The sequence below is a fragment of the Cucumis melo genome, chromosome 3 (assembly GCF_025177605.1).
Source record: "Cucumis melo cultivar AY chromosome 3, USDA_Cmelo_AY_1.0, whole genome shotgun sequence".
NCBI lineage: Eukaryota > Viridiplantae > Streptophyta > Magnoliopsida > Cucurbitales > Cucurbitaceae > Cucumis > Cucumis melo.
In genome coordinates, this window is record NC_066859.1 from 2,399,695 (window position 1) to 2,414,180 (window position 14,486).

The window sequence follows — 14,486 nt, forward strand, 5'->3', positions numbered from 1 at the left end:
TCAGTTCCTTGCAGTAGGAGGTACTCATTTGTTATTGTATATTGCAATATCTATTGGATCATAATAACAAGTAGTACCAACTTCAAAAGTTCAGTTCATTGAAGCGCAGGATGTTCAAATCTCTCTACCTCCATTTGTGTTGCATTCAAATGTTTTGTTATTTAGCCAAATGCTTCATATTCCTGAGATATTTACAACCGCTAATGTTTTCTTCGTAAGATGGTGCGATCAAGCATTAAATTGATGGGAAGAATAGAAGAACATAAAAGATGGTATGCTTCGATAGGAATATGCAAACCTAATATCATTTCAAAATGGACAAAAGGGCACGAGACGGGGAGAAAATATATTATTAATTTACAAAAGGGAGGGTAAGAGGAGGCCTACTATATCAAAAAACGGAAGAGATTTCAAGACTCATTTACGTTTGAGGAGAAAGCCTCGGAAAATGGGGGCGTGTTATGCTCTATTATACTGTGCCCAATAGCCAAAATGTTACCAACGATGATAAACCAAGTAGGAACCAGGAAATAAAAGCAAAAGCCACAGATATTTCGATCTTGCTGCAAGAAATATAAGGAGGTGATCTGCAGTAGTCCAAGTCCCTTGAATACAGAATGGCCACCCCAGCAGACGATGATGCAGCTGCAAGTGAAAGCGTTGATACGACCTGCGTTTCATTTCAAGTAGATGAATTGATGAGGTTAGCCATGCTAAAACCAGTGGATTCATAAGGTAAAATTGTAAGATATTCCCTTACTGGTATTGATATGCAATTACCATAACAGATGCAAAAGGCTTTACCCCCCAACTGATTAAAGAGAGTTCGTTCCCTTGACTACTCTCGACTACTTTTCAATAGACAAAAGGCATTCACCTTTTTGCCCTTATTTGAATACTTCAGCAATATTGGAGGCCTAACATAAAACTGCAGCTAAACTATGCTTCACTACAGTACAACAAATGCTTAATCAACGCAAATGGCAAGTACTTCACAAAATTAGAAATACGATTAACACTCGCTACTTTGAGTACATTCTATTGTGATATTCTTGTAAGGGACCTAATTAGAGATATATGGGATTATAGTAAAATATTAGTATAGTTATTAGAGGCGGCACATTAGTAATTAGCAAGTAAGTTTGTGAGGATTCTTTAGTTATAAATAGAGGGAATGGGTTGAAATAAAGGGTTAGAGGCGGCACATTAGTAATTAGCAGAATTTTGTGAGATTTCCTTGTGAGGGAATTTGGGAGAGTCTAGCCCTCTCAAAAAGCTAGGAGTTTACCTTGTTACTTGTTCTTCTGATATTATAGTACATTGTCCATATATCTTCATATATAATTCTAACATATTCATGTATTTCGCAAGTTCAAGAACAGAGATACTCACCCAATCTCCAATGGCAAATAGACACAGTAGAACTGAATTCCGCAAGCTTTTCTTCATACGCAAAGCATGCAAATCAAGGCATGCGAGTCCAAAGCTCCAAAGAATTTGAAGCCCCATCGAAGCGATTAAATAACTGATTGAAATAAATAGGCCTAAAATTAGACAAGAACCACTACATTGCAATAGAACTACACATAAGAGTGGTTAAAGCTGACACATAAAACCTAAGAGGCACAACACTTTATTTGGTTAGCATGTCCATGTCTGACACATGTTAGATCCTCTTGCACTTGAACACATGTTAGCTACTTGTTAGTGTAACAAATGTGTTAGACATGCATAAAATACTTATTGAGTAGACTATACATACATGATAATAATAATAAAATTTAAGCGTGAACATCCAACTAAGTTGTTTAAGCATGTAAATGCATCAACCAATTAACTTGTATATAAATCATATACATTTTTTTAAAAAAAATTAATAAAAACAACTACGTCATTGAGGAAAAATGAAAGAATACAAGGGAATACAAAAAACAAGTCCACCAAAACACCCCAACTAAAGGAAGGGATTCCAAGTAAGTAAAATGTTACTGAATGAATAATTACATACAAAAGCTTCGAAATCAAAGTTTTTTTAATATATGTTTCTTTTCCATGCTGTGTACTAGATTTTTAAAAAACGAAGGGTGTTATATCCATGTCTTGTATTTCTATTTGTGCTTCTTCTTAGCGAAGAAAAAAAAAACACCATGAAAACATAAGGTAAAAATCAGAGGAGATAGTTTAAGTAACATTTAAAGCGGAGAGTTCAAAATCATATATGCAAATTTCAACCCCAGAAAAGTTCTCAAGTATTCCATGTTGCAAACTACCACACATCCCTGAACAAGAATGAAAGTCTGAAATGTTGGTTCATATGAAAAAGAAGGGTTTGGGGGGAATCCACTATGGAGAGAGTTCAGGATGCAAACAACTATTTTTGAAATTCCAGTAGAAAATGGATACTGCCGGTATCTGCATTATTCTTCCCAAATCACAGAACCGGGGTGCCCAAACATTATGACAAAACAAATGGGCAACTTAAATGCAAACAGCTAGTAGCCTGTATAAAAATGAAGGCTACAATGGACTCTAAGACTAAGATCAAAGACATTAAAGATCGGATTTAGTTTTCAGGAATGTAATGGCACCAAACTAAAATTTCCTAAGGTCATAAATAATGAAGCAGTTAAATTAACATACAACAGAAACAAGTGTTACAAGCATAACGTAAGGGATCAGTACAGAAAAAAATGAACCAAGAAAAAACAATAATGCCAGAATTTTCCAATGTCAACAAATACGAACTCTAATTATTCAAGGCACTAAAAAACATAATGCAAGATACTTTGTTATTAACAAACAACTAACAAGTAATAGTAAGAACAACAAATGGGTCGAAGTTCAAAATCATTTGAAAAAGACGTTATCAAGTACAATATTCTTATATCCAACAATCAATAATCCAATATTTTCGTTTCTTTCCTCTATTGAATTGAATTTCTATTTTCAGAAACACCCACAATACAATGGGTCTAATCAAGAACGAGTGTCTGGTCCACATTTCTCAATCAAACAAAAGGAATGGTACAGATGGGATAAGGGTTAAGCATCATTACCAGAATGCAGTGGAGTTGAAGAAGCCAGGAGCAGTGACCATAAACCCAATAGACACAGCAGCAAATAGCCATTGCGCACATCTGAGCACCAGCCCGCTCATTCTTCCAGGACTCCCAAACATCTCAGCCTGCTCTCCTTCTACTAAATCTGAAGCTTCTAAACAAGGGAAGATAAAGAAAGATGGCTTCAATGGTTTAGCACTCGGCAGTTTGGCTAAGAGTTGAATCTGAAAAGTGAAACCCAGAAATGGGTTTGTTAGAAAGAATTAGAAAAGAAGAAAATTGGGAATTGGGAGGAGATCTTGGACTCCCAATGAGGAATGTTCTTTTCCATTGACTCTAAGCTAGCTAAGCTGTCACCCTTTTTCTTTTTCGGCTAACGAACCTTAACGACGTGGCGCAATTATATTGGTGGTGATATTACGTCCGGTGAACCGATGTGTAGGTCTATCTCCACTCACAATCACGGGCTGTTTGAGCAAAATTTCTTCTTTCTAGTTCCTATAGGGTTTTCGACAAAAAGCGGTCCTAATGGAAAGCGAAAGAAACTTTCGGTCGATTCTTTTGTTTACGAAGTAGCGTATCGGTGCTTTTTCTTCCATTAATTTGTTCTTCTCCGCGGAAATTACTTCTATGCCCTCCCTCATCTCTGTTTTACAGCAGAATCGGTCAGTCCTGAAAGCTGCACCGATGGCCACGAAACGTATTTTTTTTGCAGAGATGCGATTGAAAACTGGAATATGAGATTGCGAGAGAAGAAGAAGAAGAAGAAACTATTTTTCCATGTAGTGAAGGAGAAAGTAAGAAGGGCGTGGAGGTGTTGCAAGATTTGAAGGAAGATAAAGAAGAAAGGTTTTTGCGAAACGAGTAAAACATGAAATTTTGTTTCAAAGTTTGGGAAAATTAAATTGAACTTCGTAATATGCAGTTTTGAAAATTAACATTTAAGACGAAGTAACATTGGTTTATCATCTCACAAAAACAATATATATATATACAATATATATATATATATATATATATATATATGAATGCATGTATCAATGGTTTAAATGCTTGCTTTGGTTCAACTAATTAGATTAGAAACTTTAAATATTAAACTCTATATAGGATATTGAAGCATAACTTATTTGATTAAAAACAACCCTTTCTTAAACCCTAAAACACAAACACCCTTGTTCTTCTTGGAAAATTGTACAAAATCATTCACAAAGCAAAAACTTTTCTATGATTGAACTCTTTCTAAAAACTTGTTGGTTATTGATTCTTTTGACATGTGAAATATCATTTTTATTAAATGCTCTCTTTCCATATATTTCCTATGTCTCTTTTGCTCTTCCCTTCCAATAACAGCACAACAAAACTTCAAATCATTTAATGCATTGTTGGAAAAAACGTGAAAAATCATATGAAAACAAATGTTTATTTTGTTAAAACGGAGTTGTATTAACAAAAATATAACAAAAACAAAATTATTGTTTGCATAGAAAAATTGAGCAATCACTGACATCAACGTTTGCAACAAGTGACATACATTACTTGAAAAGAAAACAAAAAAGGTAGATTGATTTGACTATAAGCATAATGAAGTAATTTCTGTTACTTATGGTTGAACAATGCTCATTTGAACATAACTTTGTTTGGTTTTTTTATATTATATCGAATAAAATATAATATGTGAATCTTGGTGTGATACTAAAGACTATTTTTGTGAGGTCCTGATCGCGTACCACCAAGGTGATAAAAACCTTGCTACTAGGATATTGAACGAAGAGACTCTTGATCAAAGAAATGCTCCGGGGAAGGAGTATGCATGAGGCCCTGACCAGAAGAAATGAAGTATGGGTAGAGAGAATCCTTGTAGGAAAGTTAATTCAAATAGGAGTATAGGACATTCCCGCAAGGGAACATGCAAAAGGGAAGAAGGCGATGTGAAAAGAAATGCTTAATTCTAAGTTCCATTGCGAGAAGGAAAATGATGCGGTAAGAATAAGCTCGCAAGGAAGAAGCATCCGTTTGACGCCAGGAGTGTGGTGTTTAGCATAGTAATACGGAAATAAGTGTATACGCCTAAGAAAAGAAGTGAAGAAGTGTCTTGTCATGATGACTTGACCACTCATTGAGAGGAAGTAAATGTCTGGTACTTTCTGAGAAGATAGAAGGGTCAGATAATTAAAGAGTTTGGCTTCCCAAGGAGATATGATGCGCATCTTGAGGGAATGTCCAATTGCCACTTACGGATAGCTTACATGTCGAGTTGGGTTTGTTGCATGATGCGAAAAATCGATAAGGAGACACGTGTAGAGTGTTGAAGCGACCCTTGGATGTGGGAGGTAACTATAAAAAAAGGCCAAAGAGAAAAATGGGAGTTCTGTTTGGAAGAGTTAGATTTTTAGATAAATTTAAAGAAGGGAGATCTGGAATGCTAAACAGTTGGACAAGGGAATTGCTAGGTGAAGAAGAGGCATCCAAAGGCAGAAAAGGAAGGAGTTGAGGCTAAGTATATTTGTGAGTGATAAAACAAGATTCGACGTGATTACTAAGCTGTCATTTATTGCTGATTCTTTTCTGTGTACATTTACGAGTTATGAATGAATATTGCGAGTAGTTCGTCCTAAACAAATGAGTATCCTCAAAACAATGTTTGTTTTTCTTTTTAGTATCTCTCGTAAGTAGAATATATGTGAATCTTCCATCAATGGAAGATTGGCCTTATGAATGACTTCCATAAATAGTTAATATTGTGTTTAAGGTATTCTGTTGACAATCGTCTGAAAGTATTCTTTCGTGATTCTTATTGTATGATATTGTCACTACGGAAATAATATGTAAGAAAAGTAAGCTGAGAGCTAACTTTTTTGTTTACTATTTATAATGGTTGTCTATTGAGAGAAGATGAGATCCATCACAAGACGCTGGCGGAAATCCCAGGTAACTCGCATGAAGCTGATTGAATGTAAATCCCAAGTCTAGACAAGGGGAGAATCCCAAATCTAGGTGGGTTGCAATGAGACGTTGGTTGAATGAAAATCCTAGATTAAAAAAGGATGAATGTGACGAGGTGCTGGTATAAATTCCAGATAACTTGCATGGCGCTGGTTGAATATGAATCCAAGGTCTAGGGGATGGGAGAATCTCAAGTTTAGGTGAGTTGCAATGAGATGCTGGTTGAATGAAAATCCTAGATTGAGAAAGGATGAATGTGACGAGGCACTAGTGTAAATCCCAGGTAACTTGCATGATGCTGGTTGAATGTGAATCTCAGGTTCGGCAAGGAAAGAATCCTAGGTCTCGATAATGAGTTGGAACGCGTATTTGCTTGAACGCATGGAATTTATTTGTGTTTGAGGTGATGGTTGTTGTGGTTTGATGTGATAATAATTAATTGTCTATGATATGATCTTGTTATTATTTATTATCTGAATCTTGTTGTTTTTCTCTAGAAAGGTTTTCTCAAACCTTTCACTCACTAAGTCCGTTTGACTTATGTTTTTAAGTTTTCCTTCCCCAGATTGTCAAGCGTCGAAGCCATGCGAATAATGGTTCTCAAACATTGTAGCCTAGTTAAGGAGGAAAGGCAGAAATACTCTACAGCCTTATGCAGCATGACAGTGATGTCGTCTTATCTCTCGTCTAAGAAGATGATTGGTAAGGTTGTCGCTCCTTAATGCCAAACCTCAACTAAATAGGGAAGAAAGGCGTAAGGACCCTGAATATTTAGCTGAGGAAGCTTTACACCTCTAAGCGCCTGCTCGAGGAGGCAATTAAAGAACAAAGGGGAGAAAGAGGCAGTAACTAGAGCGCAGGTTGAGTACCAGTGCCAAGAAAGTTTCACCAAGCCTCTTCCAGTACTGTGACGTGAAGAGCTGCACCTTGGTGGAGATGAGATAACAAGGTGCATTGCTACACGATGAGGCAAGCAAACCAGACGTCAAATTGAAAAGTTATGCTAGGCAAAGGGAGGCTTAAAGATTATGTTTAAGTCTTGTTGTAAGGAAAATTTTAAGTTATGTTTGAACATTGTAAAGTGTTAACTTAATAAAGAAAATTTTTGTACTCATTTCGTTGCATTATCTTGTGTCTGTTGCATAAGCAGTTGAAAGGTATTGTTAAGCTAAGTATTAAAGGCTTGGTGATAAAGCTAAGTTAATAAAATTTAAGTTGTTGTATTCCGCTATTGTGTTAAGAAAGCTTGGTGTTTAAGCCCTGCGATGAGGTTGTAAAAGAGAAGTTGTTATACTCACTACGCGGTGTGGTAAGCATTGAAGGCCTAGCCGACATGCCTCCACTAGGTTGCAAAGAAGCAACTTTAGGGGCAGGGCTTGACAATTTTTGATTGAATGAAAATCTTCTCCCTTAAATATGAGAGGAGATGCTTATTTATAAGTGAAAATATGTACAAGTAGTGGTTAGCTACATAAGTAGTTGTAATAACAAAAATAAAGTTTAACATAAATAATAAAAAAGTAGTAAAACAGTATTGCCAAAACATCAAACTCGTCCTCGAGGTGAGATTATCTCGAGTTAGGTCTGTCAATCGACCTCGAGTTTATCTCAAGATGTATTACATCATTCCACCCCTCGAGCATTAAACTTTTCCCAAGGTGAGTTGCGAGATGAGTCTGCTATGTAAGCTGGAATCCATTGAAAGGAACAAAGTATGACCAAACCAACCTCCTACGTTTTGAACAAAAATCTTATGATCAGAGGGATAAAATCGAGACAAAAAATTAAATATGGCCACTGGTAGATGAACCTCTACATTGATCGTAAACCCAAAAAAGATGTTTCCTTCGATCTCACTTAAAACTATAGTCAAAGAATCAATTTCAAAAGAATTCACTTTCGAAAAAAATCCTTCAAGAATCACATTTTCTTAATCATCTCTTCATGTTCTTCGATGGTTTGATGATTCATTTCCAGCACTACCAATGGTCATTGTTTTTGTTTGAATTTTGCTCGATGTTTGATGCTTCTTTTTCATCTTCTTCTTTGCATTTTTCTTCACTTGTGACCATTTTCAAATCAACATTTTTAAATTATTGTTCTTCAAATTTATCTTCATAATTTTCTATTTGAAAATTTTCCAATTGTGATCCTTTACATTTTCTTTTGTATATGAAACAGATTCATTCTTGTACTCTTGCAAATGAAGATAGTTGATCTACATGCTAAGTCATTTTCCCCAATAAACGTTGATTTCTTGAAAAATGAGTTTGATTGGATCGTGGTGCCATTTTTTGATATTGTCACCTTCTTATTCCATCCCAAAATGCCTTAAAAACATCATCGGAGTCACTAGAATCAATAGAATCAAATTTCAATTTGGATAATGATAGGTTCTTTGAGAAAATCGAGCACGGCTAAAATTAGAATGTTGAAATTCTTCTTATGAATCAGAACTCCAACATTGTTTATGGAAGTAAAATTGATTTTCTTGTCAATACCAACTTCTAGTATTTTTTTTCTTCGATATCTTCTTTGATCGATTGTATTTCATTCTTGCAAAATTTTGAAATGTTGGGGGAACTTCTTGATACTCTTGATTAGGTCTCCTACATTCTTGAGCTACAAACCTCCTTTTTTAATGAATTCACCCACCTCTATTTAGTCTAGCTCCACGAATGCCTCGCTGCCCCCAATATCGAACGAATTTTTGACGTTCTTGATGCAAATCTTCTTGCATTGTTGTTTGTAATCCCTTCATCGAAGCCTCCAAGGACAGCAAAAGTCTCGAGGTGGTTCTTGAAGAAATGATGGGGTTTCATCTGCCTCTTGATTTTGAGCAGGTTATTCTGTTGTTACCAGTTGGTTTCGTCGGACAGCTAGCCATAGGTCCCGAGAGCTTATGATGCTTTAATACCAAAGACTATTTTTTATTGAATGAAAACCTTCTCCCTCAATATGAGAAGAGATGTATGTTACTAGGTGAAAATGTATACAAGTAGTGGTTAGCTATCTAAGTAGTTGTAATAACAACAGTAGAGTTTAACAAATAGTAAAACAGTATTGCTAAAACATCAAACTCGTTCTCAAGTTTGTCCCAAGGTTGTCCCTGTTGGGTTTTATATTCTAAAACTCTTAGATAGTAAATATAATCTATTGTTCGTTGTTAATAAAGTGTTATTATTATAATTTCAATAAGTGTTATTGATTTTATTATTAGTTTTTTCTTAATAACCTAAATCTAATAAACTAACATTTTAAGTTGTTTGATGAGACTTGAACAGTATGTAGAGACATACGTGGATCAATGTTCGAGATCAGCTTAAAGGGTCTATAATATAAGGATAAGGCGGGGTACCTTATCCTGGTAACACTATGGATACGACTCACTTTGTATTTGATATAAACGCAATGATCCAACGAGTTCGTGTAGGTGACATACGAGTGAGGATATCCTATGCAATGAATTTTCATAAGACCGGACCACGAAGAAATAGTAACCACTAGATGTAACTCCCTTAACTAGTTAGGTTTCTATTTTATTAGGATGATCTAGGTAACTTAGTCTTAATCCTGAGTGTATTTATGAACTCCTGTTTACGAGAGATTGTTCTTTGATTTGTACAGGTGAGAGTGGTCAGATTGTCGACTCAATATACTTATCATTTTGGGAGCAAGATCGAGTAGAGAGCTGGGAACATAATCACACCAGATGAAATTCACCCCTTCCCGACTTTAGGGTAAGTAGATAAGTTATCTCTTAAATGGTGTCTCCAAGACTTGAATAAAGGGTCATACTCTCTCTATGCACGAGAAAGGTTTCTGTTTAGTCATTTGACCATAAACATGTTGTTCATTGAGGAGCACTGGTATTTAAGGACTAGAAGTAACCTAGGGTAAAACGATAATTTGACCTAGCTGGTGTTACAAACACTTGTGAAGGACTAACTTATTGGTATTGGTTTATATCCATAGACACCGGAATATATCTGCAATTAGAAGAGTTCAGCTATGAGTCTTTAGTGGAGTGTGCACACAATTAACAAATATTTATTAATGGTAATGAGATTTAATTGTATTAGTTGTAATTTGAAATGTTCAAATTTACTTTAGGAAATAATATAATGTATGGTGATACATTATAATATAAAATTTATATTTTAATTAAACTTTATTATATAAATTTAATTTTAGATATGATTCAAAATTAATTTATGAGAATAAAATATTTGAATGAGTTCAAATATGAATGAGTTTAATTTAATGTGAATTAAATTCATATTAAAACTATATGTTAAAATTTAACGTATATATGATACACATTAAAACTATAAGTTATGAGAGAAATTTATATTTGAATATGATTCAAATTTTTATTAAATTAAATATCTTATTTTTTTAGTAATTAATTAATTGAAGAATTAATTAATAATTTTGTTTAATTAAATTTGATTTAATTAAATTACTTAAATTAAAACTATATATGATTTAAATGAAATATTAATTAAATATGATTTAATTAATTATTAATTTAATTTATTTTAATTTTAATTAATTAATTAATTAAATTAAATTAATAACTCCCTTAAGTAATGGAATTATTTAAGGAAGGTGAGTGGTTTTTCCACGTATCCCAGAATCTAACTCCAAGAGGGAGGTAAGGTACGGATGTTAAAACAGAAGCGTTTTGTAATCGGTGTGCTCTAAAATTCTCCAAAAAAAATTTCTCTAAAAAAAATTCCATTCCAATTTTTGGTTTCCACAAACCAAAAATCAATTTTCAGAGAATATGGAGGATTCCGAGTGGTGGTGCCTCAATTTGGAGTTTTAGTAGATTTAGAGTCATCAATGACGTAAGTGTTCTTCATTCTCTGTAATTTACTTTTTTTTAAAGCATGCTTAACCTCTAGGAAATTAGTTTCTATGATTTCTTTGTCAATGTATTGATATTTTTATATTTCAATTAAAATTGGGTAATGGTTCTCTTAAATCTTCCACTGTGCAATGACTCCCATCCCTTTAGTCCCGAGTTGGGTCTCTCAATCTACCCTGGGTTTGTCCCAAGATGTATTATATCAAATCTTCATCCCTATAAATTCAGGTCAAGAAAGGAAAAGAAAAACTTGTGCCACAAAAAGTTAGGGCAAATTATATTTTTTATCCTTGAGGTTTAAGATGAGTGTCTCTTTTGGTCCCTAAAGTTTCAAAAGATATATTTAGTTTTTGAAGTTTGAAAAATGAGTTTAACGTAGAAATCAAATCCTCAGTAGAAGCAAATTATCGCCTTTATATTGATTTTGATAAGAAATATAAATTCATAAATAGGTAATTATTATAGATAATGAAAAAATGAAATTATTTACAAAATATAGCAAACAATTCTAAGGAGATATAGAAATATTGATGAATTTTATTATATTTTGTAAATAGTTTCAATATTTTGTTATATTTAAAAATGTCCTTGAACTAAATTATTGTAAGCAAACATGAAATGGGTAAGTATAAAGAGAAGAAAAAAATAAATATACCTCTTACAAAATGTGTGTGAAAATATTTATAGATATAGAAAAATATCACAATCACTCAGTGATAGACAACGATATGTGTTTCTATCATGATATAGATAGAAATAGAAAGTAGTCTTTCGCGTTTCATGATACAGATAGACATAGATAATGCTTTATCTTATCTATCATGGTTCGTTGTAGATAGACCGTAATATCTTGCTATATTTTGTAAATATTTGAGTTCGTTTTGCTATACTGAAAAATAACGCTATTTATTTATTTTAGAATTCTCTTTCTTAGATTCGTAGATCTATTTTGATACTCACTCTCGCTATATCTCTTGGGAAGGACGAACTTCTCCTCAAAGAAAAGAATGAGAAAATTTTGAACAAAGGACATAGGAATTATGTAGAGAAACTTATGTGTTTTGTTCTTTCAAAAATAATGGTTAAATCTTTTGTGGAATTGTTATGTATAGTGCAAACAAAAAAAAATTATAAAATATAACAAAATTTTCAAATAAACTATAGAAAGTCGGATGAATTTTTCAATATTTTGTAAATAATTTACATTTTGCTATTTTTTAAAATGTTTCCGTATATTGAAGGAGAGTTATTTTCTTTCTCTACAGTTAATGGCTCTTTAGATATAGTTTAATTAAAACTTAATTTTAATCAAATAATTTATTTTAAAATAATTTATTTTTAAAATATTTTATTAAAATTTCCCTTCAAACGTAAATTTCTCTCCATACTTAAAATTTTAATATCACTTATACTAATTAGTTATTTGAATTATATCATAATACATTAATTCTCCCAAGTCATATAGTTTTAATTTGATTTATATTCAAAATTAGCTATATAATAATTTATTTACATGCATTATATCTTATATTAATGGTATCTAATACAATAAATAGATTTTACTGAATTAATAGGGACAACCGACTATAAGTTCATTGTTGCACTCTACAATTAGCAACCATTCCTGAGATATTTGTAATTATAGAAAAATTTAGAGGAAACACCTAACTTGGCTTTGATTTTACACAAATGTCTCATATTTTCATTAATAAGATTTCCGTATTTTTATGGATGGATTGGTTTGTCCTTATTTAGTTTAAATAAATATTTTCAAAAATATATATAATATATTACCATAATTATTTGATTATTCATTTATTATTTATCTTATAACTTACCTATTTAATATATAAATGAAATAATGTATTTATTTTCATTTAATTTTAGAATATCATTTATTAGCTATTTAAATATGGTATAAAATTAAGGCAATTATGGTACAAATATATTAAAAAATTTCCACCAAATTAATGATCATTTTGTTGATTGCACATAATCGTGGCATCCAATTTACTCTCTCTCCGTCCGACTTCCCGTTCACTTTTCGATCTCTCTCTCCTTTCTGATCTCTCTCTCCATCCAATCTTTCTTATTTTGTTCATTTCCTTCAATTTTTTCAGTGAATACATATATATTTCATATTATATATTAATTAATTATGTTTATGAAATTTTGACAATAAGTATTCGTAATTTTCTTTCATTTTGTATTGTTTTTCATATATACCACCAAATTTAATTTACTAGTTCCTGATTTATAATCATTATATTACATCAAATTTGCATTGTTTTTCATATTGAAAGTTTAAGTTTGTAAATTCTTACACCGTCAAAAACTAATTTCGATTTAAATAGATATGTATATACTAGTATATACTTTAAATAGTATTGTACAATGATATAATTATATTATATCCATTTCCTTTGTGAATTATAGTATACACTACAAGAAAAGAGACCTATTATGACAGTTCATTACATCCCAAATTGAAAGGTGGGAAGAAAAAAAATGTCAAAATGTGCGTTTTTGGCGAAAAAAATAGTATTTTCGGATTTCACTAATACATGACAGTTATTTGTTGTCATAATATTAAAGACATTAAAAAGATTATTAATTTTTTTTTATTCAAATTTATTAAAATTAGATTAAAAATAAACAAAGTACAAAAACCCTTCATCTCCCTAAACGCAAAAATCCTACATCCCCCTTTCCTTCTTCAAACGCAAAAACGATTTCCCCGTGAACGTCCTTGTCTTCGTCCCTGTCTCCTCTCCCTAAACAACGTCGATCGCTACTACCCTTAACGTTCGAATGTCGCCGCTCCCTTAACGTCCTCATACCCGTTTCCTCCCCCTAAACGTGATTGCTACCCTTCGAACACTGCTCCTTCCCTTCGAATGTCGTTGCTACAATCGAACGCCACTGCTACAATCAACGCCGCCATTCCCTAAAACCCTTCGTACCTTTGCGTTTTCATCCCTTCTTGTTTTATCTTTTTATTATAATTCTGATTGAGATTGTGGTTATTATGGGGTTCTTGTCGCTAGGTGCATTGTGGACCCTATGGAATACTTGTTCATTCCCAAACAGAATCGAGATTTAGATGGTTCAAGGGAAGCGTATGGCAAAGTGGTTGCTATTTTTATCACCATGTCTGATCTTACAATTTTCAATTTTTCAAAGAATCAAATGATCTTTTTTCCAAAAGATCAAATTCTTGTTCGATATTAATATTGACCAGTATGACTTTTGGGTCTCTCTTTTTGGTTTTCTGGTGTTCAAAATTGAAGGTGTTCAAAACAAATAACAAAAGCTCAACTATTTATTTTTTTTGTGTTCATGTTCCTAACCAATAATTAAACTTTGTGATGAATATGTTTAATCTTTCACATATGCGATCACAGTAGCTGTTATGTAATCTTTACTCTTAAGATCTTTGAAAGTTTTATTGAATGAAATTTACATGTTGGCACATGAGTGATTAATTCTTACTATCAAAAGATGACTCATAAAGCTATACTTTTATCCATTGTTAGGGAGGTCTATGGTTATCAATGTGGAATATAATAAGCTTGATCCACTGCTTAAAGCAACTAGATTTCCCGATGGTG

The 14,486-nt window shown here is 32.8% G+C and overlaps 1 protein-coding gene across 3 annotated transcripts; it reads right to left on the reverse strand.

Moving 5' to 3' along the window:
• Positions 1 to 259: 259 nt before the first annotated feature.
• Positions 260 to 3,995, reverse strand: LOC103485526 (CASP-like protein 5B1). Of its 3 annotated transcripts, XM_008443174.3 has the most exons (4): positions 3,442 to 3,927; positions 3,057 to 3,283; positions 1,393 to 1,525; positions 260 to 670 (listed from the first exon to the last, which is right to left on the reverse strand). In XM_008443174.3, the coding sequence occupies exons 2-4, from the start codon at positions 3,176 to 3,178 to the stop codon at positions 470 to 472; spliced, it is 456 nt and encodes a 151-aa protein (XP_008441396.2). In that variant the 5' UTR covers positions 3,179 to 3,283; positions 3,442 to 3,927; the 3' UTR covers positions 260 to 469. The 3 variants fall into 3 exon arrangements, with proteins under 3 accessions (XP_008441396.2, XP_050937877.1, XP_050937878.1); XM_051081920.1 differs by having other exon boundaries at positions 3,057 to 3,995; XM_051081921.1 differs by lacking the exons at positions 260 to 670; positions 3,442 to 3,927 and adding an exon at positions 677 to 949 and having other exon boundaries at positions 3,057 to 3,420.
• Positions 3,996 to 14,486: the final 10,491 nt, after the last annotated feature.